We start from the raw sequence: 23523 nt of genomic DNA, 5'->3' as shown, positions 1-23523 counted from the left end.
GTGGTCATCTTTGGCACCTCTCGTTTCCATCAATATGAGGGATCCATATTTAAGTGCAGCACTGCCTGCCTTCAACCAGTCCTACCAAGATGGCAGTTAAGAGCTTGGACTCCAGAGTAGGATCATCTACTGTCTTTGCCACTTTCTAGTTGTGTCATCTTGAGAAAGTGACCTCTGTGTCTCAGTTTTATTGCCAATATAAAAATGACATTACTTGCCTCATTCAATTCCTTGGGAATTGAAGGAGCTAATATATGTAAAGTGCTTAGAACAGAGCCTGGCATCTAGAAGGTGCTATTATAAGTGTTAGCTATTATACAGGGAGTGTCAGGGAGTACATTTTAAAAGACTCAGATGCTTCCCTTATCAATCTGCTCTTAATGATGAAAAAAGGGAGACAGACTTCTGGGTGTTATTAGTCTTTGAATTCTTCTCTCTCCACTGTATCAGGTGCTTTCTGGCCTTTCAGCATCACCTAACATAGTGCAGGTACTGGGCCCAATTTACATTAGTCAATCCAATCCCTTAGAACCCCAGCCAGCAGCCTTAGCTAGCATAACAAATACAATATCACTATGACAATGAATTAAAAATAATCACAAATTATGTTCTTCAATTTTTTTCAAGCATTTCAAAATTCCTGGTCCATAAACATTTCCTCTGAGTTTTAACAATAAAATGAGCATACTCTGTAATTTGCAATTCTATGGTATAACTCTTCTATTCTGATAGTGCTTAACACTCTCCTGTTTGAGTCAGAATCCACCATTGGACAATGAGTAGGCAAAAGGAGGGATTTTTAGATTTGGTCTACAAGGGAAGCACAGCAGGAACTGGCATTGGTTTCACTGAAGGAAGAATTTAGATCTAAATAAGAATTTAGGTGATCTTTGCATCCATGGGATCGCAAAGAGTCAGACACAACTGAGCGACAGAACAACAACAAAACCACCACCATTTTATTTTCTCAAGATGGTAGCCTGGGCTGGACTCAGCTGGGTGTTTCTGCTGGTCTTACCAATGACCCCTCTCATATATCCTCAGCTGGAGGACTGGCTGGAGACTCAGCTCAGCTGGGCACCTGATGTCTGAGCTTCTTTCTCACTCCATGTAGTAGTCTCTGGACCTATTTCTTTTCTACCTGGCCCCTCTATGTGGCTTCCTTACGGGTTAGTTGGACCTCTTACACGGCAGCTCAGGTCTCCTAAAAATGCAAGAGGAAACTGCCACGCTTGGGCCTAGTACTAGCGTAACACCATCTACATTCTATTGGCTAGAGCCAATCACCAGCCTCGCCCAGATTTAAGGGAGGAGGACTATGCACAATCATAAATACTGAGAGATGAGGTTCACTGAAGGCCACCAAATGCAGCAGGCTTATCAGAAAGCACCATCCTCCAAAGGAACAAGTTTAGGCTTCTTTGTGGGCCAGGGCTAGGATGCCCAAGATGGCTTCCTAACTCACACATCTGGCTCCTCAGCTGGGTTGACTGCAGCAGCTGGGTTCTGGCCAAAAGGCATCTGTCTCTCCATGTGGCATCTCCATGAAGCTATTAATAGCTTTGGCTTACTCACAGACTTGTACTTTCATAGTAATTGGACTTCTTACATGGCAGGTGGCTTCCCCCAGAACACTAAAGTGAGCACCGCCAGACTTTAACACGTGAGACTTCAAAGTCTCAGAGTATCACTTCTGCTTCATTCTACTGGTCAAGGTGGTCCCAATGCCAGCCCAGGTTCAAAGGCAGGAGAAACAGACACCACCTCTTTTGAATGGCAAGGTGACATGGCAGAAGAGCCTATATGGTTAGGAGGGATTATTTTAGTCATTTGTGGAAGTATAAAGGGCTCCCCAGGTGGCACTAGTGGGAAAGAACCCATCTGCCAATGCAGGAGATGCTGGAGACAAGGATTCAATCCCTGGGTTGGGAAGATCTCCTCCCTGGATGAGGGCATGGCAATCCACTCCAGTATTCTTGCCTGGAGAATCTCAGGCACAGAGGAGACTAGCAGGCTACAGTCCATAGGGTCACAAAGAGTCGGACACAACTGAAATACACACTTGGAAATCTAATCTACCACTTTGATATTCATTAACAATATTTACCTGGGTTGTGAATTCAACTGGAAGTGTACTTCAGAAATCCTCAAAATCTGTTCTGAACTGGGTTTTCATCATCTCAGCTTTGGGCCACAGCCATAAGAGCTTCATTCAGAAGGGTAACAAGACAGTTCCGAGGAAGGCTTTTTTGCTAGGTCAGTTATACTGGGATTTGAGTCTCTCAGCACCATCAGAAGCAACCATTCTAAATTACAATATTCCTCTTTCAGTGTTCAACTAATATCCACCCCCTCTTCCTGCCCACCCCCATCTTATGTCACAGCCAGGAAGTCCATGATTAACCTAAGCAGCTCAGGCTACAGTGTCAGGAGTTCCTGAGCAACCTCACACTTTGCCATCATGTAACTAAACTCCCTGCACATACACACAACTAGAACTTCCATTGTGGGGCTCCCAGTTCAGGTTAAAAGTCCTCAGCAGGAACCTGATTGGCTGAAAGACCAGATGGTTATTCCTAGATCAACCAGCTATGGCCAGGGACAAAGTCAAGCAATGCAGACCTCACCTTCTGTTCACTGGCACCATTTCCAGAAAAGGAAAAACCATTATTTGGCTTGGCAATCCCTCTAACTGCTGAAGAACAAAAACCTGATGCAGCCTATGGAGAGCAGAGATGAGGACTGAGCATGGTATCAATGACTGAGTGTCAATGGCTGAGAGCTCTGGGCAAACCGCAGTGCAATTCAGATGGAAGGGAAGGGGAAAGAGCTGGGATTGGTGGGTGACTGGAGTCCTTCTACCTCCAAACAAGGATGTGTGCTCCAAGCCCATCGACCCCCTCCGTGCCTTTCTTGGTAGACGCCAGCCAGTGTCATTAGAACCTCTGCCTGCTTTGAAATTGGGAGCCCTCCCTGCTGTCCCCAGCTTGCCCCACAGAGCCTCCCAGTCAGCCTCCACCTCTCTGCCAGCCTTCTCCTTCTCTGCCAGTCTCCTTTCTCATCCATGATCATTTGACCCATCATTCAAGGTCCAGTTGAAATGTCTCCTCTACTGAGAAATTCTCTCCCAGCTTTCTTTGATAAGGAGTTTTTCTTTCCTTTGAGTAGTGCAACACTGCACAGTTCTATATTATCACACCTCTTAGCCTGGGTCTGCTCTTTACACACTTGTCTCTCCTCTTCACTAGGTGTGGTGCTGATTTTCTATCACATTTCCTTTTAATGCCTGTCCAGGGTAGTGACTAACACATGGTTGATGTTCAATAAGTGAATGAGGAATGAAAAATATTTTATATCAAATTTGGGGATGAACAGGAGAACATAAATATGATATGAGAGCACCCTTCTATGAAAGATGTTCAGATGAAGTAGCACGATATGTAACATCCCACAGGCACAATAGGCACATCCCACAATTTATTGAGTAGGCACTCAATAAATATTTGTTGAAATGAATAAGCAGGACTCAGAAGAAGAGGTTTTGAGGATCACTATGATATGTATATAATTATGTGTTTCTTTTTCATCTGTCTTTGTTTTCTTAAGAGTAGTAATGGGGGAATTTAGAAAATAAAAGTATGAGGAAGAAAAATTAAAATCATACCACCTAAAATTTTTATATCTTTTCTTAGTCTTCTGTGTTTTGTGTGTGTGTATCTGTGTGTGTGTGGGTGTATGTGTATGTGCATGTATAAGCATACCTAAGATAAAGTAATTCTCTTGGAAAAATGGTTTGGGGTCAGACTGTGGTTCATTCTTGGAGAAGGCAATGGCAAGCCACTCCAGTACTCTTGCCTGGAAAATCCCATGGACGGAGGAGCCTGGAAGGCTGCAGTCCATGGGGTCGCTACTAGTCGCACACGACTGAGCGACTTCACTTTCACTTTTCACTTTCATGCACTGGAGAAGGAAATGGCAACCCACTCCAGTGTTCTTGCCTGGAGAATCCCAGGGACGGGGGAGCCTGGGTGGGCTGCTGTCTATGGGGTCGCACAGAGTCGGACACGACTGAAGCGACTTAGCAGCAGCAGCAGCAGTGGTTCATCCTAACTCTCCTTTGGTCCCCAACCTAGATCAGTTTACAGGAGAATCTGTCATGTTAGATCCTGTCTCTGAATAAATTGGTTATATCTTGTGAACATTTCTCAGGATCAAATTAAAAAAAGAGATCACTTTCTGATTTGCCATCATGCCATTCATAAATCTCAGAGATTCTGGTTGTGATAAAATTGATAATCATTCTGGTCAATTTTTTTTTCTGTTTTAATCATATTTTTAAGAACATGTAGTTTTCCTTTGGGACTTAGAAGAAAAAATTAACCCTCTGATAACAAATTGATCTGTCTAAAATGAATTATTGCAAATTAACAGCAATCTTAGGAAAAAATCAATTTTGTTAATAGAGATAGAATTATCACAGTCTCATTCCTGGGAATGTATTTTTTTGAAACAGGAGCTTAAAATAATTTTTTCTTTATCAAGAATTTTTTATATTTCGTTTCCATCTTATCTTTTCTTTCAGCAAATTGTTTCTTATACGTAGTCATTACTAAGTATGTGTTGAATGAATGAAAAAAAGATACTTCAAATCTGTTTATCTCTAGCAGAATTAATCAAGGAAAGAGAATTAGATGTTAAAAATTGAAAACCGAAATGAAAAATACCAAGTTAAAGATTCTAAGTAATAGTAAGCATTTTCAATGTGTGTGTGTGTGGCGGCGGGGGGCGGCTGGGTGGGAGGGACCATTTGAATTAAAAAAAATTCCTGTAAGGGAAAATGTTTGATCCATAGACCACTGTAAGAAGATGTAACTCATTTTGTGGTAGTAATTTAGGAAGAACATCAGAAAAAACAAAGGTTGGTAATATAGAAATGATTGTCAGTGGAGAAGTTCTGTTCAGCGAGTTGGTCTTGGCTCACACAATCCCCCTACAACTGGGGGAATCTAGGCCTCATAACTTGCCTGAAGTTCCAGGACCCAAGTAAGGAACGGTGGGGATTTATAGGTTTTCCTATGAATCTAAGAGCTAGTCTCAGGGTCCTGCTCTAGCTTCCAAGATGGAACCTGATATGCCTGAGAGAATGAATGAAGAAAGAGGAGGGAACAGGAGCCCCAGAGCCTCCGGTGGAAGGAGAGAGGAAGGGGAAGGGAGAGGAGACTCAGGCTGCATGCCATCCTAAAAAAGTCTCAGCCAGGGGTGAGCCTAGGAACAGGATTGCCTTGAGAAGAGTTTCATGTCAAGCAGAAATGGCCAGTTCTAAGTCCCTTCTGGCGCAGGCCTCCCTTGGTTGAGACAAGCCGAGGGAGGGCATTTCCCCCAGGGAACACTGCAGGGAAACGAGGTGGGGAAACTGGAGGCTGTTTGCCGACCCCATCCTCGGTTGCAGGTTCTCTGGAGCAGAGACCTGAGCCGATACCTCCATGGCTACCATTCCCCACGGACACCTGGAAATCTGATTTCATGCTGGATTACTTGTATGCTGCTGCTGCTGCTAAGTCGCTTCAGTCGTGTCCGACTCCGTGCGACCCCATAGACGGCAGCCCACTAGGCTCCTCTGTCCCTGGGATTTTCCAGGCAAGAATACTGGAGTGGGTTGCCATTGCCTTCTCCAATGCATGAAAGTGAAAAGTAAAAGTGAAGTCGCTCAGTCGTGTCTGACTCTTTGCAACCCCATGGACTGAAGCCTACCAGGCTCTTCTGCCCATGGGATTTTCCAGGCAAGAGTACTGGAGTGGGGTGCCATTGCCTTCTCCAAGATTACTTGTATGCTGCTGCTGCTGCTGCTAAGTCGCTTCAGTCGTGTCCGACTCTGTGCGACCCCAGACATGGCAGCCCACCAGGCTCCCCGTCCCTGGGATTCTCCAGGCAACAACACTGGAGTGGGTTGCCATTTCCTTCTCCAATGCATGAAAGTGAAAAGTGAAAGTGAAGTCGCTCAGTTGTGTCCGACCCTCAGCAACCCCATGGACTGCAGCCTACCAGGCTCTGCCGCCTATGGGATTTTCCAGGCAAGAGTACTGGAGTGGGGTGCCATTGCCTTCTCCAAGATTACTTGTATAGGACCCGACATATCCCTGGCAGACGCTCCCTAGAAGCACAGCTGTTGCCAGTGACTGATTAGAGAGACTGAAAGCAGATCAGAGACGAGAGAAACCTCCCGCACCCCACCACTCCTTTTGATGCAGACTGTGTGAGGACGTTGTGTTGTCCGTTATTCCTTCCTTTATGTCCATAGGATTCTCCAGGCAAGAATACTGGAGTGGGTTGCCATTTCCTCCTCCAAGGGATCTTCCTGACCCAAGAATCAAACCTGTATCTCCTGTATTGCAGTCAAATTCTTTACCATCTGAGCCAGCAGGGAAGCCCTTTGGTGTCAGTTAAATACTTATCCCTTTGGTGTCAGTTAAATAAGACTTCAAACATGTTTTCTGGAAGGAGGATGCAGAGGAAGAGGAGTCTAATGTTGGATAAATAAGACATAATTAGGTCCTTGGATACATGAATCTGAGAAGTTAGTAGTAGGTAGGTAAGTTCTTAAAGCATGATGAAAGTAATATGTGAGATACCAACTTAACCAGTGAGAAGAGGACAATTTGAAAAGGCAAGAGCAGGGACTTCCCTGGTGGTGCAGTGGCTAAGACTCTGCATTCCCAATACAGGAGGCCCAGGTTCAATCCCTGGTCAGGGATTAGATCCCACGTGTCGCAACTAAGACCTGGCACAGACAAATAAATAAATAAAATAAATAAATATTTAAAAAAAAAAAGACAAACTAGAAAAATAGTTGTTAGGATGCTATTGTAGCAATCCACAACTGAAGTAGTGAGGCCCCAACTTGAGGTGGTGAGAGTAGAATCCCAAGGAAAGGATGAATCAAAAACTATGACTTTCATATGAAAATTGATTAAATGCAGGAGAAAAAAAAAATTGGGGAGAAGAAAAAAGTTTGAGGTAATATCAAGATTTTGAGTCTGGGAGAATAAGAAAATGGGAGAAGTGAAAGATGAGCTGGTTCCCTGGTGAATTACAGATCTGCTGTGCTCAGTGAAAAATCTATATTTTGTGTATGAATTAACAGTTTTTAAACATTTAGTTGGGCTCAGTGGTAAAGAATCCGCCTGCCAATGCAGGAGATGTGGGTTTGATCCCTGGGTTGGGAAGATCCACTGGAGAAGGAAATGGCAACCCACTCCAGCATTCTTGACTGGGAAATCCCATGGACAGAGCAGCCTGGCAGGCTACAGTCCACTGGGTCACAAAAGAATTAGATACCACTAGCAACCAAACAACAACAAAGATTTAATAGATTTAAATAATATCTTGGGCAAGATGGATTGCAATATGAAAGTATATCATGATTCTTCTGTTTGAGTTGTATAATTTTTTTCATTTGTTTGTTGTTATTAAAAAATGTATAACCAAAAACATGTGTTTTATATTATTTAGGAGAAAATAAGTTACACTGTTCCTTGTTACTCTGATGTTAAAAAACTGTAAAAGAATAACACAGTCAAGTGTTTTCTTACCTCCAGTAACGTGGTGAGTTACAGGTATGGGATATATAATCATTGTGTGCTAAGTCACTTCAGTCATGTCCAACTCTTTCTGACCTTATGGACTGTAGCCCACCAGGTCCTCCGTCCATGGGATTCTCCAGGGAAGAATACTGGAGTGGGTTGCCATTTCCTTCTCCAGGGGATCTTCCCAACCCAGGGACTGAACCTGAGTCTCCTAAGGCTCCTGCATTGCAGGCAGATGCTTGACTGCTGAGCCACCAGGGAAGCCCAATATTTTTAGTATTTATAATCAACAGAATGTGCTCCTTTCACTTATTGTCTATTGTTTTCAGGATAGTGTCTAAAATAAACAAAAACTCACCTTTCTCACAACCATGCTTTATACATTTTGTAGAGATTTAATTTTTCTTTTTAAAGGATTCCTCTTCTCTATTCTCTACCAGAGTCTATATTATCTTCTTTATGATTTGGAGGCTTTTCCCCTAAATAAAGAAATTTCACAATAGTTTATGAACACCTTTTGAAAATATAACAGATCAGTTCAGTTCAGTTCAGTTGCTCATTAGTGTCCGACTCTTTGCGACCCCATGAATCGCAGCATGCCAGGCCTCCCTGTCCATCACCAGCTCCCAGAGTTCAACAAAATTAATGTGCATCGAGTTGGTGATGCCATCCAGCCATCTCATCCTCTGTTGTCCCCTTCTCCTCCTGCCCCCAATCCCTCCCAGCATCAGGGTCTTTTCCAACGAGTCAACTCTTCACATGAGGTGGCCAAAGTATTGGAGTTTCAGCCTCAGCATCAGTCCTTCCAATGAACACCCAGGACTGATTACCTTTAGGATGGACTGGTTGGATCTCCTTGCAGTCCAATGACTCGCAAGAGTCTTCTCCAGCACCACAGTTCAAAAGCATCAATTCTTTGGTGCTCAGCTTTCTTCACAGTCCAACTCTCACATCCATACATGACCACTGGAAAAACCATAGCCTTAACTAGGCGGACCTTTGTTGGCAAAGTGGGAGGGATTGGGGGCAGGAGGAGAAGGGGACGACAGAGGATGAGATGGCTGGATGGTCTGAGTGAACTCCGGGAGTTGGTGATGACAGGGACGCCTGACGTGCTGCGATTCAGGGGATCGCAAAGAGTCGGACAAGACTGAGCGACTGAACTGAACTGAACTGAACTGAATATTTACTCTGCTTTTGAATATGCTATCTAGGTTGGTCATAACTTTCCTTCCAAGGAGTAAGCATCGTTTAATTTCATGGCTGCAGTCACCATCTGCAGTGATTTTGGAGCCCCAAAAAATAAAGTCTGCCACTGTTTCCACTGTTTCCCCATCTATTTTCCATGAAGTGATGGGACCAGATGCCATGATCTTCATTTTCTGAATGTTGAGTTTTAAGCCAGCTTTTTCACTCTCCGCTTTTACTTTCATCAAGAGGCTCTTTAGTTCCTCTTCAGTTTCTGCCATAAGGGTGGTGTCATCTGCTTATCTGAGGATATTGATATTTCTCCCGGCAATCTTGATTCCAGCTTGTGCTTCCTCCAGCCCAGCATTTCTCATGATATACTCTGCATAGAAGTTAAATAAACAGGGTGACAATATACAGCCTTGACGTACTCCTTTTCCTATTTGGAACCAGTCTGTTGTTCCATGTCCAGTTCTAACTGTTGCTTCCTGACCTGCATACAAATTTCTCAAGAGACAGGTCAGATGGTCTGATATTCCCATCTCTTTCAGAATTTTCCACAGTTTATTGTGATCCACACAGTCAAAGGCTTTGGCATAGTCAATAAAGCAGAAATAGATGTTTTTCTGGAACTCTCTTGCTTTTTCCATGATCCAGCAGATGTTGGCAATTTGATCTCTGGTTCCTCTGCCTTTTCTAAAACCAGCTTGAACATCTGGAAGTTCACGGTTCACGTACTGATGAAACCTGGCTTGGAGAATTTTGAGCATTACTTTACCAGCGTGTGAGATGAGTGCAATTGTGCGGTAGTTTAAGCATTCTTTGGCATTGCCTTTCTTTGGGATTGGAATGAAACTGACCTTTTCCAGTCCTGTGGCTACTGCTGAGTTTTCCAAATTTGCTGGCATATTGAGTGTAGCACTTTCACAGCATCATCTTTCAGGATTTGAAATAGCTCAACTGGAATTCCATCACCTCCACTAGCTTTGTTCATAGTGATGCTTTCTAAGGCCCACTTGACTTCCCATTCCAGGATGTCTGGCTCTAGGTGACTGATAACACCATCGTGATTATCTGGGTCGTGAAGATCTTTTTTGTACAGTTCTTCTGTGAATTCTTGCCACCTCTTCTTAATATCATCTGCTTGTTAGGTCCATACCATTTCTGTCCTTTATTGAGCCCATCTTTGCATGAAATATTCCCTTGGTATCTCTAATTTTCTTGAAGAGATCCCTAGTCTTTCCCATTCTGGTGTTTTCCTCTATTTCTTTGCATTGATTGCTGAGGAAGGCTTTCTTATCTCTCCTTGCTAGTCTTTGGAACTCTGCATTCAGATGCTTTTATCTTTCCCTTTCTCCTTTGCTTTTCACTTCTCTTCTTTTCACAGCTATTTGTAAGGCCTCCCCAGGCAGCCATTTTGCTTTTTTGCATTTCTTTTCCATGGGGATGGTCTTGATCCCTGTCTCCTGTACAGTGTCACGAACCTCATTCCATAGTTCATCAGGCACTCTATCTATCAGATCTAGGCCCTTAAATCTATTTCTCACTTCCACTGTATAATCATAAGGGATTTGATTTAGGTCATACCTGAATGGTCTAGTGGTTTTCCCTACTTTCTTCAATTTAAGTCTGAAGTTGGTAATAAGGAGTTCATGATCTGAGCCACAGTCAGCTCCCGGTCTTCTTTTTGCTGACTGTATAGAGCTTCTCCATCTTTGGCTGCAAAGAATATAATCAATCTGATTTTGGTGTTGACCATCTGGTGATGTCCATGTGTAGAGTCTTCTCTTGTGTTGTTGGAAGAGGGTGTTTGCTATGACCAGTGCGTTCTCTTGGCAAAACTCTATTAGCCTTTGCCCTGCTTCATTCTGTACTCCAAGGCCAAATTTGTCTGTTACTCCAGGTGTTTCTTGACTTCCTACTTTTGCATTCCAGTCCCCTATAATGAAAAGGACATCTTTTTGGGGTGTTAGTTCCAAAAGGTCTTGTAGGTCTTCATAGAACCGTTCAACTTCAGCTTCTTTAGCGTTACTGGTTGGGGCATAGGCTTGGAACACCATGATATTGAATGGTTTGCCTTGGAAACGAACAGAGATCATTCTGTCGTTTTTGAGATTGCATCCAAGTACTGCATTTCGGACTCTTTTGTTGACCATGATGGCTACTCCATTTCTTCTAAGGGATTCCTGCCCACAGTAGTAGATATAATGGTCATTTGAGTTAAATTCACCCATTCCAGTCCATCTTAGTTCGTTGATTCCTAGAATGTCGACATTCACTCTTGCCATCTCCTGTTTGACCACTTCCAATTTGCCTTGATTCATGGACCTGACATTCCAGGTTCCTATATGCAATATTGCTCTTTACAGCATTGGACCTTGCTTCTCTCACCAGTCACATCCAACAACTGGGTATTGTTTTTGCTTTGGCTCCATCCCTTTATTCTTTCTGGAGTTATTTCTCCACTGATCTCCAGTAGCATATTGGGCACCTACCAACCTGGGGAGTTCTTCTTTCAGTATCCCATCATCTTGCCTTTTCATACTGTTCATGGGGTTCTCAAGGCAAGAATACTGAAGTGGTTTGCCATTCCCTTCGCCAGTGGACCACATTGTGTCAGACCTCTCCACCATGACCCGTCCGTCTTGGGTGGCCCCACATGGCATGGCTTAGTTTCATTGTGTTAGACAAGGCTGTGGTCCGTGTGATCAGATTGGCTAGTTTTCTGTGATTATGGTTTCAGTGTGTCTGCCCTCTGATGCCCTCTAGCACCACCTACCGTCTCACTTGGGTTTCTCTTACCTTGGACGTGGGGTATCTCCTCACAGCCAGCCCTCCTGACCTTGAATGTGGAGTAGCTCCTCTTGGTCCTCCTGCGCCCACGCAACAGCCGCTCCTTGGACGTGGGTTTGCTCCTTTCAGCCGCCACCCCTGACCTTGGACGTGGGGTCCGATAACAGATCAACCTGTGTTAGATTTTTATAATGTAAATGTAGATTTGCCATTATTAGGAGCAGAAATCTTATTATACAAGTAACTGAGTCTGTCTCCAGCATCTGGGTACCATTTACTGAGTCCTCTTTGGGGGAGACATAATTCAAATACATTATAACTTTTTTTCTTTAAAAATATTTTTATAAACCTATAAAAAATAGCCCCTAGAGAAGGAAATGGCAACCCACTCCAGTATTGTTGTGTGGAAAATCCCATGGACAGAGGAGCCTGGTGGGCTACAGGTCATGGGGTTGCAGACTCAGACCTGACTAAGTGACTGAAAATACATAAAAATAGCTGATCATGTCATCAGTGAACTTGGTCAAAATGTATCTGACCTATACTGAAAAAACTAAATGTGCCTCTGATTGGTAGAAGCCTTATTTAAATGTTGAATGAAGTGAAATCAGTCTGGCAAAAGGTCAACAGGGGCTGAGTTGTAAGCAGGGATATGGGGCAGACCAGCAAGGAAAGGTTTGTGAAAGAAAACTTCCTCAGGGAACTCTGTAAATGGCAGCACTTCTTAGATTGAGTCATTGTATGCTAAAGAGTTTGGAGATTCACTCAGTTGGCCCCTGATTGGGGAGGGGCAGGACGTTGTTCAACAGCCCCAAGACCTGCATCTGTGGTCCTCCTAGAGAGCTTGTTTGCTTACTTACCCAGAATCTTTCAGTGTTGGTATCTGAAGAGGAAGCCACGTGCTCTGGCAAACTTGGATTGATTCCTGAGTTGGAGGATAAAACATAATAATCATAAAATATACAAATTAATGAATGCCTACTGTATTCTTGGACTGCAAGGAGATCAATCCAGTCAATCCTAAAGGAAATCAATCCTGAGAATTCATTGGAAGGACTGATGCTGAAGCTCCAACACTTTGGCCACCTGATGTGAAGAGCCAACTCATTAGAAAAGACCCTGAAGCTGGGAAAGATTGAAGGCAGGAGGAGAAGGGGACAACAGAGGATGAGATGGTGGGATGACATCACTGACTCGATGGACATGAGTTTGAGCAAGTTCTGGGAGATGGTGAAGGACAGGGAAGCCTGGCATGCTGCAGTCCATGGGGTCACAAAGAGTCAGACACAACTGAGCAATAACAACAGCAACAATAACTATATTCTAGGTACTTTACATACACACTGTTGCTTAAAACAACCCTTTAAGGTAAGTAGACTTTTCATATTACCAATGGGAAAACTGAGGTTCAGAATAGTTGAGTATCTTGCTTACACAGTAAATGGCAGAGTGGAAATTTGAACTCGCGTCACACCTGCTCAGAAGCACGTGCTTTTTCCATCATTCACATCAACCTCTCTGGGTTGTGAGTGGAATTTGGAAGCAGTAGTTTTCTATTCCTATTTCTGCAATGGAAGAATTTAGAGATGGGTGTTCCATGATGCCCTCAGGGTGGTCTTAGGTCTAAAGTATGGATTCTCAACATTCAGAGTCACAAGACCCCCTTGTCTGGTGAGAGGATATAGGACAGGATCCCCCTCTTACCAGGCGACAGAGTCAGGCATGGCTCTCAGAGGGCTTCTGGTAGCTGTCCATACAGCCCTGCAGGCGTGGTTCTCTTCCACCCCCAGTAGAGGGCTCAGTTCAAGGACATGAGACTCACATCACGGGGCGGGGAGCTGCCCTACTGTAGAAGCCCCACTTCCTAGAGGAGTAAAATCGCTTGTGACAACTTTATAGGCATATCTTCCAGGTGACTAGAGTCAGCACACTCAGGGAAGCCCAAGGGAGACCAAGTATTTACAGTTCTCACAGCTTCCCAGTCAGGAATCATTTTCACCACAAGCAGTACTGCCTGGTAACACAGTCAACACACCTTATTGATCAGGTTACCAAAGAAACAGAGTTAGAAAGTTAGTAAGAGTTCAAACACTCTCGCAGAAGTTTTTTGTTAACCTAATAAAAAGAATTTTGTTAACCCTTTATGCACTGGTTCTAATCTAGTTCTCTGCCAAGAACTAGGCATATGTTTTGAGCAATCCCTTTCTGGGTCTCTGGGCCATCGTCTATAAAATGAGGGCATTTTACTACAACTTCCATTCTTCCTTTCTGAATCATATTGTGGTAGAGTGAAAGGAGTCCTATATTAAAATTAGAAAATCTAGGTTCTAATTCCTTTAACTAGCTCTCCTACGTATTAGCTATCTAACCTGGAAATAATATTACCTGCTCACAATGTTAGGATAAGGATAAAAGATTAGAATACACACGATAAGGCTTTGAAAACTACATCATATTATAAAGTATAAATGAAGAAGACTAACATTTACTGTATACCACTTACGTTACAGACATGTAAACTATTTTCAAAAGGGTATCTGTTAGCTTTAATCTTTACTATAATAAAGTTATTTTTCCTGGGATCCTCACCCTGAATGTTGCAGAGCCCAAATTCACACAAGACTGCCTTGTTCTAAAAGTCCATGTCTTTTCACTGTTATCAGTTTTAGTAATATAATCTGTAATTCTGAAACTATAAAGATTATTTTTGTTAACCTGAATTAGACATATTAATATCAAAAACTGTCTCTTGCTTATATGTGCTTTAAAATCTCTCCCTTATTTAAGGTTAAATATAAGATGCCTTCCCTGGTGGCTCAGATGGTAAAGAATCTGCCTGACATGCAGTAGACCTGGGTTCAATCCCTGGGTTGGCAAGATCCCCTGGAGAAGGGAATGGCAACCCACTCCAGTATTTTTTTTTTTTTTTTTTGGCTTCACCAGGTCTTAGTCGGAGAACATGGGATCTACTTCAACCAGGGTCTGAACCCAGGCCCTCTGCATTGGGAGCATGGAGTCTTAGCCACTGGACTAGCAGGGAAGTCCCAACTCCAGTATTCTTGCCGAGAGAATTCCATGGACAGAGCAGCCTAGTGGGCTACAGTCCATGGGGTTGCAAAGAGTGGGACATGTCTGAGCAACTAACATTTTTACTTTTTTCACTTTCATGATGTACTCTTCTCTAATTATTTGACTTTGCTACCCTTCAGAAAAGTTTATTGTTATTTCTTAAGACAAGATACATTTCCAAAGGAAAAACAGAAGCTTATAGCACTGTTTTACATCAACAGGACTTCCTCTCAGTTTGAGATCATGTATAGTACTTATTTTGATTCTTCTATTTTTACTTGACTTTGGCAATTATTTTTCAAAAGCCTAATTCTCTGATAATGTCTTTACCTAAATTCTCTGATAATTTGTCTTTATCTATGTATTTTCTTGGCTATAATATAAGGAGACCTTTAACGGAAATTTAATTTGTTCAACTTTTGAAGCGTTGGTTGTGCAACATGCAGTTGGGCGTTGTCATGGAGAATCGGGTCCGTTCTGTTGACCAGTGCCAGCTGCAGACATAGCTGCAGAAATAGCAGTTTTCTGTGCATCTCATCGATTCACTGAGCACACTTCTTAGATGTAATGGTTTTGCCGGGATTCGGAAAGCTGAAGTGGTTCAGACCAGCAGCAGACCACCAAACAGTGACCATGATGCAAGTTTGGCCTTGGGAAGTGCTTTGGAGCTTCTTCTCAGTCCAGTCACTGAGGGTCTTTGCCAGTGGTCATATAAAATCCATATTTCATTGCACATCACAAGCTGATCAAGAAATGGTTTGCCATTGTTGCGTAGAAGACGACACTTCAAAATGACAATTTTTTTGACTTGCAGTCAACTCATAAGGCACCCAATTATAGAACTTTTTCACCTTTTCAATTTGCTTCAAATGCCGAACCACCATAGAATGGTCAACACTGAGTTCTTCGGCAACTTCTCATGTAGTTGTAAGAGGATCAGCTTCGATGATGGCGCTCAGTTGGTTGCTGTCAACTTCTGACGGCCGGCTCATCTTCAAGGCTTTCCTCTCCTTTACAAAACTTCTTGAACCACAACTGCACTGTATGTTCATTAGTAGTTCCTGGGCCAGATGTGTCATTGATGTTGCAAGTTGTCTCCACTGCTTTATGACCCATCTTGAACTCAAATAAGAAAATCACTCAAATATGCTTTTTGTCTAACATCATTTCCATAATCTAAACATAAAAAATGGCAAGTAAAAAAAAATGTCATCAGCAAAAAAAACATAAAGTAAGAAATGTGTATTAAAATGATATATATGCTATGCTATGCTATGCTAAGTCACTTCAGTCGTGTCCAACTCTGTGCGACCCCATAGACGGCAGCCCACCAGGCTCTCCCGTCCCTGGGATTCTCCAAGCAAGAACACTGGAGTGGGTTGCCATTTCCTTCTCCAATGCATGAAAGTGAAAAGAGAAAGTGAAGTCGCTCAGCTGTGTCCGACTCCTAGCGACCCCATGGACTGCAGCCCACCAGGCTCCTCCATCCATGGGATTTTCCAGGCAAGTGTACTGGAGTGGGGTGCCACTGCCTTCTCCGAAATGATATATAACATAACCACATTTATTTAAGAATGTATTCCAATATCAAAGGCAAATTTCAACAATGCAAAAGACACAATTACTTTTGCACCAACCTAAGAGTTAATTGGAGAAGGAAATGGCAACCCACTCCAGTATTCTTGCCTAGAGAATCCTGTGGACAGAGGAGCCTGGTGGGCTGCTGTCCATAGCGTCCCACAGAGTCGGACACAACTGAAGCGACTTAGCATGCATGCATGCATTGGAGAAGGAAATGGCAACCCATTTCAGTATCCTTGCCTGGAGAATCCCAGGGACAGAGGAGCTTGGTGGGCTGCCGTCTATGGGGTTGCACAGAGTTGGGCATGACTGAAGCGACTTAGCAGCAGCAGCAGCAGCAGCAAGAGGTAATTATGCTGACTGTAGACGCTTGGTATGTTGAAGTAAAGGTTTATTTTTCTGAAGATTTCTTTTCTGGCAGAGGAAAAGTTATAATCAGTCTTTCTGCCTTGTAGACTTGTAATTTGACCTTACTTGAACCCTTCTTGCATTCCTTGATCACTAATACTGATGAGTCTGGCTAGTTAATATTTTATTCTAGATTTTCACGGCTATAAATGTAAGTGAAATTAACCTCTTATTTTCTTTTCTGGTACTGTCTGTATCTGGTTTTGACATAAAGCAGTTCAGTCATAAAATGAGTTTGACAGCTTTTCCTTTATTATGGTGTGTTCATTTAAGGTATGAATTATCTATTCCATTAAGAATGTATACAGTGAAAGTTGCTCAGTTGTGTCTGACTCTTTGCAACTCCATGGACTGTAGCCTGCCAGGTTCCTCTGTCCATGGAATTCTCCAGGCCAGAATACTGGAGTGTAGCCATTCCCTTCTCCAGGAGATCTTCCCAACCCAAGGATTGGACCCAGGTCTCTGGCATTGTAGGTGGATTCTTTATCATCTGAGCCACCAGGGAAGCTGAGACTCTATAAGCTCACTAATAAAATATCAATGGTAGGTCTCACTAAGCATCACTCTTTTTTCTGCTTTATATAACTTCCTGGATGGATTGACTGATTTTTAATTTTACTAAGTATACTATTTTTTTAATTCCCATTTTCTACCATAGTGCCTTCTAGCAACGTTTCTTCTCTTGATCCCACAGCTTACTGCTTTATTCTTGAGCTATCAATTTGATCATTTATTCTCATATATTTCATTTCTTTCTTTGGAATTGGAATGAAAATTGACTTTTTCTAGTCCTATGGCCACTGCTGAGTTTTCCAAATTTGCTGGCATATTGACTGCAGCACTTTCATAGCATCATCTTTCAGGACTTGAAATAGCTCAACTGGAATTCCATCACCTCGACTAGCTTTGTCTGTAGTGATATTTTCCAAGGCCCACTTGACTTCACATTCCAGGATGTCTGGCTCTAGGTGAGTGATCACACCATCATGATTATCTGGGTAGTGACGATCTTTTTTGTACAGTTCTTCTGTGTTCTTGCCACCTCTTCTTAATATCTTCTGCTTCTGTTAGGTCCATACCATTTCTGTCCTTTATTGAGCCCATCTTTGTATGAACTGTTCCCTTGGTATCTCTAATTTTCTTGAATAGATCTCTAGTCTTTCCCAGTCTGTTGTTTTCCTCTATGTCTTTGCGTTGATCACTGAGGAAGGATTTCTTATCTGTCCTTGCTATTCTTTGGAACTCTGCATTCAAATGGGAATATTTTTCCTTTTCTCCTTTGCTTTTCACTTCTCTTCTTTTCACAGCTATTTGTAAGGCCTCCTCAGAAAGCCATTTTGCTTTTTTGCATTTCTTTACCATTGGGATGGTCTTGATCCCTGTCTCCTGTACAATGTCACGAACCTCCGTCCATAGTTCATCAGGTACTCTGTCTATTAGATCTAGTCCCTTAAATCTATTTCTCACTTCCACTCACAATCATAAGGGATTTGATTTAGGTCATACCTGAATGGTCTAGTGGTTTTCCCTACTTTCTTCAATTTAAGTCTGAAGTTGGTAATAAGGAGTTCATGATCTGAGCCACAGTCAGCTCCTGGTCTTCTTTTTGCTGACTGTATAGAGCTTCTCCATCTTTGGCTGCAAAGAATATAATCAATCTGATTTTGGTGTTGACCATCTGGTGATGTCCATGTGTAGAGTCTTCTCTTGTGTTGTTGGAAGAGGGTGTTTGCTATGACCAGTGCAAACTCTATTAGCCTTTGCCCTGCTTCATTCTGTACTCCAAGGCCAAATTTGCCTGTTATTCCAGGTGTTTCTTCCCTTCCTACTTTTGCATTCCAGTCCCCTATAATGAAAAGGACATCTTTTTGGGGTGTTAGTTCTAAAAGGTCTTATAGGTCTTCATAGAACTGTTCAACTTCAGCTTATTCAGCATTACTGGTTGGGGCATAGGCTTGGATCACCGTGATATTGAATGGTTTGCCTTGGAAACAAACAGAGATCATTCTGTCGTTTTTGAGATTGCATCCAAGTACTGCATTTCGGACTATTTTGTTGACCATGATGGCTACTCCATTTCTTCTAAGGGATTTCTGCACACAGCAGTAGATATAATGGTCAGTGATGGTAGAGGCATTTTATTCCTTGATTGATTTTATATTAGAACAGATATGTTTAGTTGTGATTTGTTTGTGGTCTCTAAATTTTTTTGTTTTTATATATTTTAATTATATAAATTATATAATTATAATTATAATTATAAAATTATAAATATAATTTTATAATTTATATAATAAAATATATTATATTTTAATTTTATATTTTAGTTATTTTATATTTATCTTTTATATTTATTTATTTTTATAAATTTATTTTTATTCCATACTAAAAATACTTCTGTTTTTTTCTAATACAGTAAGATACCTTTCTGGTATTAGTGCTCTTTTTTTTTTCATTTTGGAGTTTAGAAATAGCATATATATTATGAAGTAACAAAACTTTTAGATTCTGATTAATTTTGTAAAATAATTCTTTTTTTCCTATACAATTAAATATGACTATTAATATGTATATTCCCAATAAACAATGTATATATACACTATTGTATATATACGCATTTTATATTTTACATTTTTATTTACATGATGTAGACAAAATGCTGATGAGTATATTTTCATGATGCTTGTTATGAACACTGATATTTATTCTATTTTGCTTCATTTTCTAAAGTTCTGCTTGCAACTCTCTCGTTGAATTTACCACTCAATAATGATCTGCAAATCATTATCTAAAATCAATTGTCCTTGCTGTAATCCCTAATCAGTTATAGATTTTCAAACATCTCCTGGTCTGTCATGTCTCTGTTAATTTTGCCAAATGGGTACATTGCTTATCATAAATTTAAGTTTGATGCACTCACATTTCTTCATTACATGAGTCTTGGTTAGGAAATTTCTTTCCACTTCTAGTTCACATAGATATTCTCTTACATTTTCTTCAATTAGATTTATAAATTTACTTTTTGAATTTAGGACTTCAGTCTGAGACCCATCTTTTTATTTGAATAAGGTAAGGATTCAACTTTATTTTTCTCCATGAAAATCAAAGTGTTAGTTGCTCAGTCATGTTCAACTCTGTGACCCCATGGACTGTAGCCCAACAGGTTCCTCTGTCCATGGAATATTCCAGGCAATTTGGCCAGTAGCATCAATTAAAAAAATTTTTTTTTACTAACGCATATATATATGGAATTTAGAAAGATGGTAACAATAACCTTGTGTACGAGACAGCAAAAGAGACACTGATGTATAGAACAGTCTTATGGACTCTGTGGGAGAGGGAGAGGGTGGGAAGATTTGGGAGAATGACATTGAAACATGTAAAATATCATGTATGAAACGAGTTGCCAGTCCAGGTTCGATGCACGATACTGGATGCTTGGGGCTAGTGCACTGGGACGACCCAGAGGGATGGTATGGGGAGGGAGGAGGAAGGAGGGTTCAGGATGGGGAACACATGTATACCTGTGGCAGATTCATTTTGATATTTGGCAAAACTAATACAATTATGTAAAGTTTAAAAATAAAATAAAATTTAAAAAAAATTAAAAAAAAATTTTTTTTTTGCCATTCCTTGGTGGTACCTTATTTATCCTACATGGAATTCCCTTATAACATAGATTGATTTCTGTTTCTTGGTCCGTTTGATTTTGCACTAGTACTCTACTGTCTGGTCACTTTTAAATCACACTAAAGTGATCAGACAATCACTGATCTAGTGAGTACTAGTGAGTCCCTTGGACTGCAAGGAGATCAAAGCAGTCAGTCCTAAAGGAAATCAACCCTGAATATTCATTGGAAAGACTGATGTTGAAGCTGAAGCTCCAGTACTTTGGCTACCTGATGCAAAGAACTGACTCACTGGAAAAGATCCTGGTACTGGGAAAGATTGAAGGCAGAAGGAGAAGGGGATAACAGAGGATAAGATATTTGAATGACATCACTGACTCAATGGATACGAGCTCTGGAAGATGATGAAGGATAGGGAAGCCTGCAGTTTTGGGGGTTGCAAAGAGTGGGACAAGACTGAGTGACTGAACAACAAATATCAAAGGTAAGTCAGTCAAGTAAGGAGATAGGTTGTCTTCAGGCAATAGCGACAACAGCTAAGATCCAATGATCAGAATGTCTCCGCAGGGTGATTCTGCCCTAGACTTTCATAGGGAGGAGTAAACAAGTTGCAGAGGGGGTGATTTATAGTTAAGATCCAATGATCAGAATGTCTCCGCAGGGTGATTCTGCCCTAGACTTTCATAGGGAGGAGTAAACAAGTTGCAGAGGGGTGATTTATAGTTAAGATCCAATGATCAGAATCTCTCCGCAGGGTGATTCTGCCTTAGACTTTCATAGGGAGGAGTAAACAAGTTGCAGAGGGGGTGATTTATAGTTGTGTGTGTTTTGTTTTTTTTTTTCAGCAAGAAGTCACATCAATTATGTGAACAGGAAATGTCTTTTTCTGTGGTTAGCTAGTTTCCAGGGACAAACAACTGTAATCTTAGCAAATCAGTCATGAGACAGAGAAGGAGTGTTGGAGGGTCAGTATCTGGCCTCATGTGCAGGTTCAGACAAAGAGGGAAAGGTCTGTATTTGGCCTTAATTAGTGCCTCCTCTTGTTGAATACAAACATCATCAGTCTTAGAACAATCTCATTAATTCCTGCGGGTTTTGGTCAAGGCTCAGTGAAATTGGCCATGGAGTCAGCAGTTTCTTGTTGGCTCCCCACTTGGAGCATGGGCTTAATCATCATCTGTTGAGCTCTGATGGTGGTCTAAAGCTGAGAAAGGATTCTGGGGAAAAGGTGCTTAATTAGAAGAATACTTACGAAAGAAAGCAGAAAATTGTTTATCAGAGGCTGTAAAAAGGAGTAAAACCAAGACCCGAGGCCAGTGAGAACCAGTCTAGTGGATTCCAGGAAATTGATGTGGAGATCCTTCAAGGATGGGGTCAGGATTGTGACTCCATTGTGGAGGCAATGCAGTGAATTTCTTGATTAGCATCTCACATGTTCTTGCCTATGATGTAGAGGTCAGAGAAGTTGGCGGGTGGGGCAAATGTGAAAAAAAGTGCACAACTGTAGATAAATGAGCAATAGAGAAGGAGGGCAGAAATGGAAAGGAATAGGAAAGACATGACTCAGGAAGCTCTGAAACTAAAGAAAAATCAAAAAATTAAAAAATGATGAAGATACAAAGGAGGAACATGAAGGGCACTGGAGACAGGAATCCTAGGCAATTGTGCTCCAAGATTGTGGGTGGAAGTTGACCCTATTGTGGCGCCATCTGCTTTTTCCAAAATTCATGAGAAAGCAGTTTGTCTAATGTCATCATCTGCTTCTGGGAGCTCTCAAGGAACCTCAGTTTAAGGTCTGCTGCTCGGGTGACTTTTCCCAACTTCAAAATAAGACTTTTGTTTTTTAAATATTGAGACATGAAAAGATGTATTCCTTATAGTTCTGCTGCAGTACAAGTGGTTAGAAAGACAGTATAAGTTTCCTTGGCTTCCCAGGTGGCTCAGCAGTAAAGAATGTGTTCACCAATGTGGGAGATAAGGGTTCGATCCCTGGGTCAGGAAGATCCTATGGAGAAGGAAATGGCAACCCACTCCAGTGGTCTGGCCTGGAGAATCCCATGGGGCAGAGGAGCCTGAAGGGCTACAGCCCATATTGTCGCAAAGAGTCAGACATGTCTGAAACAACTTAGCACAGCAAAGCACAAGAGACTCAGGTTTGATCCTTGGGTTGGGAAATTCCCCTGGAGTAGGAAATAGCAACCCACTCCAGTATTCTTGCCTGGAAAATTCCAAGGACAGAGAAGCCTGGTGGGCTACAGTCCATGGGGCTGCAAAGAATCAAACGACTTAGTGACTAAACAACAACAAATAAGGTTCCTTCCATTTGGCTTCAAGATTGGTCTTTTGATGGTCTTTTTTTTCCAGAAGACCAGGTCTTCAACATGAAGATCGTGTAAGGGCTGAGGTAGGATATCTCAGGGGAAAGTATTGAATGCATTTGAACTATCAATAATAAGTATGAGTGTTATTGGATAAGACCTTGACAATATTTAAGAAAACCAAATTGGATCAGATTTGAACCTCCTACGGTCTAAGTAAAGGGATCTTCATGGGCCTGCCAGTGATTATTTCTCAAAGGGAGAATCATTGTTGAGGGGAAAGTGAAGATTATAGCATCCTCAGGGCTAACAACAAGACTTAGGAGTCGAGTCAGGTTGAGTTCCTTAGCATTTGACTAACTTGTACTTCTAGCCCATTCTATTTTTTGAGGATTAAGGATGGTAAGGACAGTGTCGTTTTTGTGGAGGTGGAAGTACCTAGCAATGTGGTGATTTCCTCTATCACTAGAGAGGAACAGAGGGATTCTCCAAGTGTGAAAAATTCTAGCGGCTAACACTATGTTAAACAAAGTGTCTTTAAACAGAAACATACAAAAAACAAGGTCATGTATTGGTCAGTTGTGGCCAGAAGCTCACAGGAAACTGTCCCTGTACTTCCCCTAGAAGTAATGGTTCAATATTCACTAACACAGAGTGTGGCAACTTTATAGAACTTAACTACCACATGTAACAAGAATCGCTGTATTTAGTACATACTTTTAAAAAGATGAGGTGAGGGAGAAATTATCTTATTTTCCATGCTGAAATACTAGAGCATTATTAACAGCTACATTTATCTATTCACAGTCATTTTATTAAATCTTCTAATTCTGATAGTTTGCTAATTTATTTAGATTTAATACTCACAATGATGTCACATTTTGGCCTTATCGTTTCCAACAGCTACTTCTTGTGTGTGTGTGTTTTTCCATCAATACTTTCTAAAAATAGGAA

The 23523-nt window shown here is 41.6% G+C and overlaps 1 protein-coding gene across 1 annotated transcript in view; it reads right to left on the bottom strand.

The window, feature by feature from the left end:
* The window catches only part of LOC138984372 (uncharacterized), a 49281-nt gene that overhangs the window by 3260 nt on the left and 22498 nt on the right, over positions 1–23523 (bottom strand). Inside the window, exons 3-5 of the mRNA XM_070358213.1 lie at positions 12425–12489; positions 11574–11737; positions 7942–8062 (exon numbers count right to left, since the gene is read on the bottom strand). Of these exons, the coding sequence (XP_070214314.1) occupies positions 8010–8062; positions 11574–11737; positions 12425–12489 (282 nt within the window). The 3' untranslated portion in view covers positions 7942–8009. The remainder of the gene's footprint in view (positions 1–7941; positions 8063–11573; positions 11738–12424; positions 12490–23523) is intronic.

The sequence above is a fragment of the Bos mutus genome, chromosome 21, assembly GCF_027580195.1.
Source record: "Bos mutus isolate GX-2022 chromosome 21, NWIPB_WYAK_1.1, whole genome shotgun sequence".
Classification (NCBI taxonomy): domain Eukaryota; kingdom Metazoa; phylum Chordata; class Mammalia; order Artiodactyla; family Bovidae; genus Bos; species Bos mutus.
This window is presented reverse-complemented; position numbering and strand designations above follow the sequence as displayed.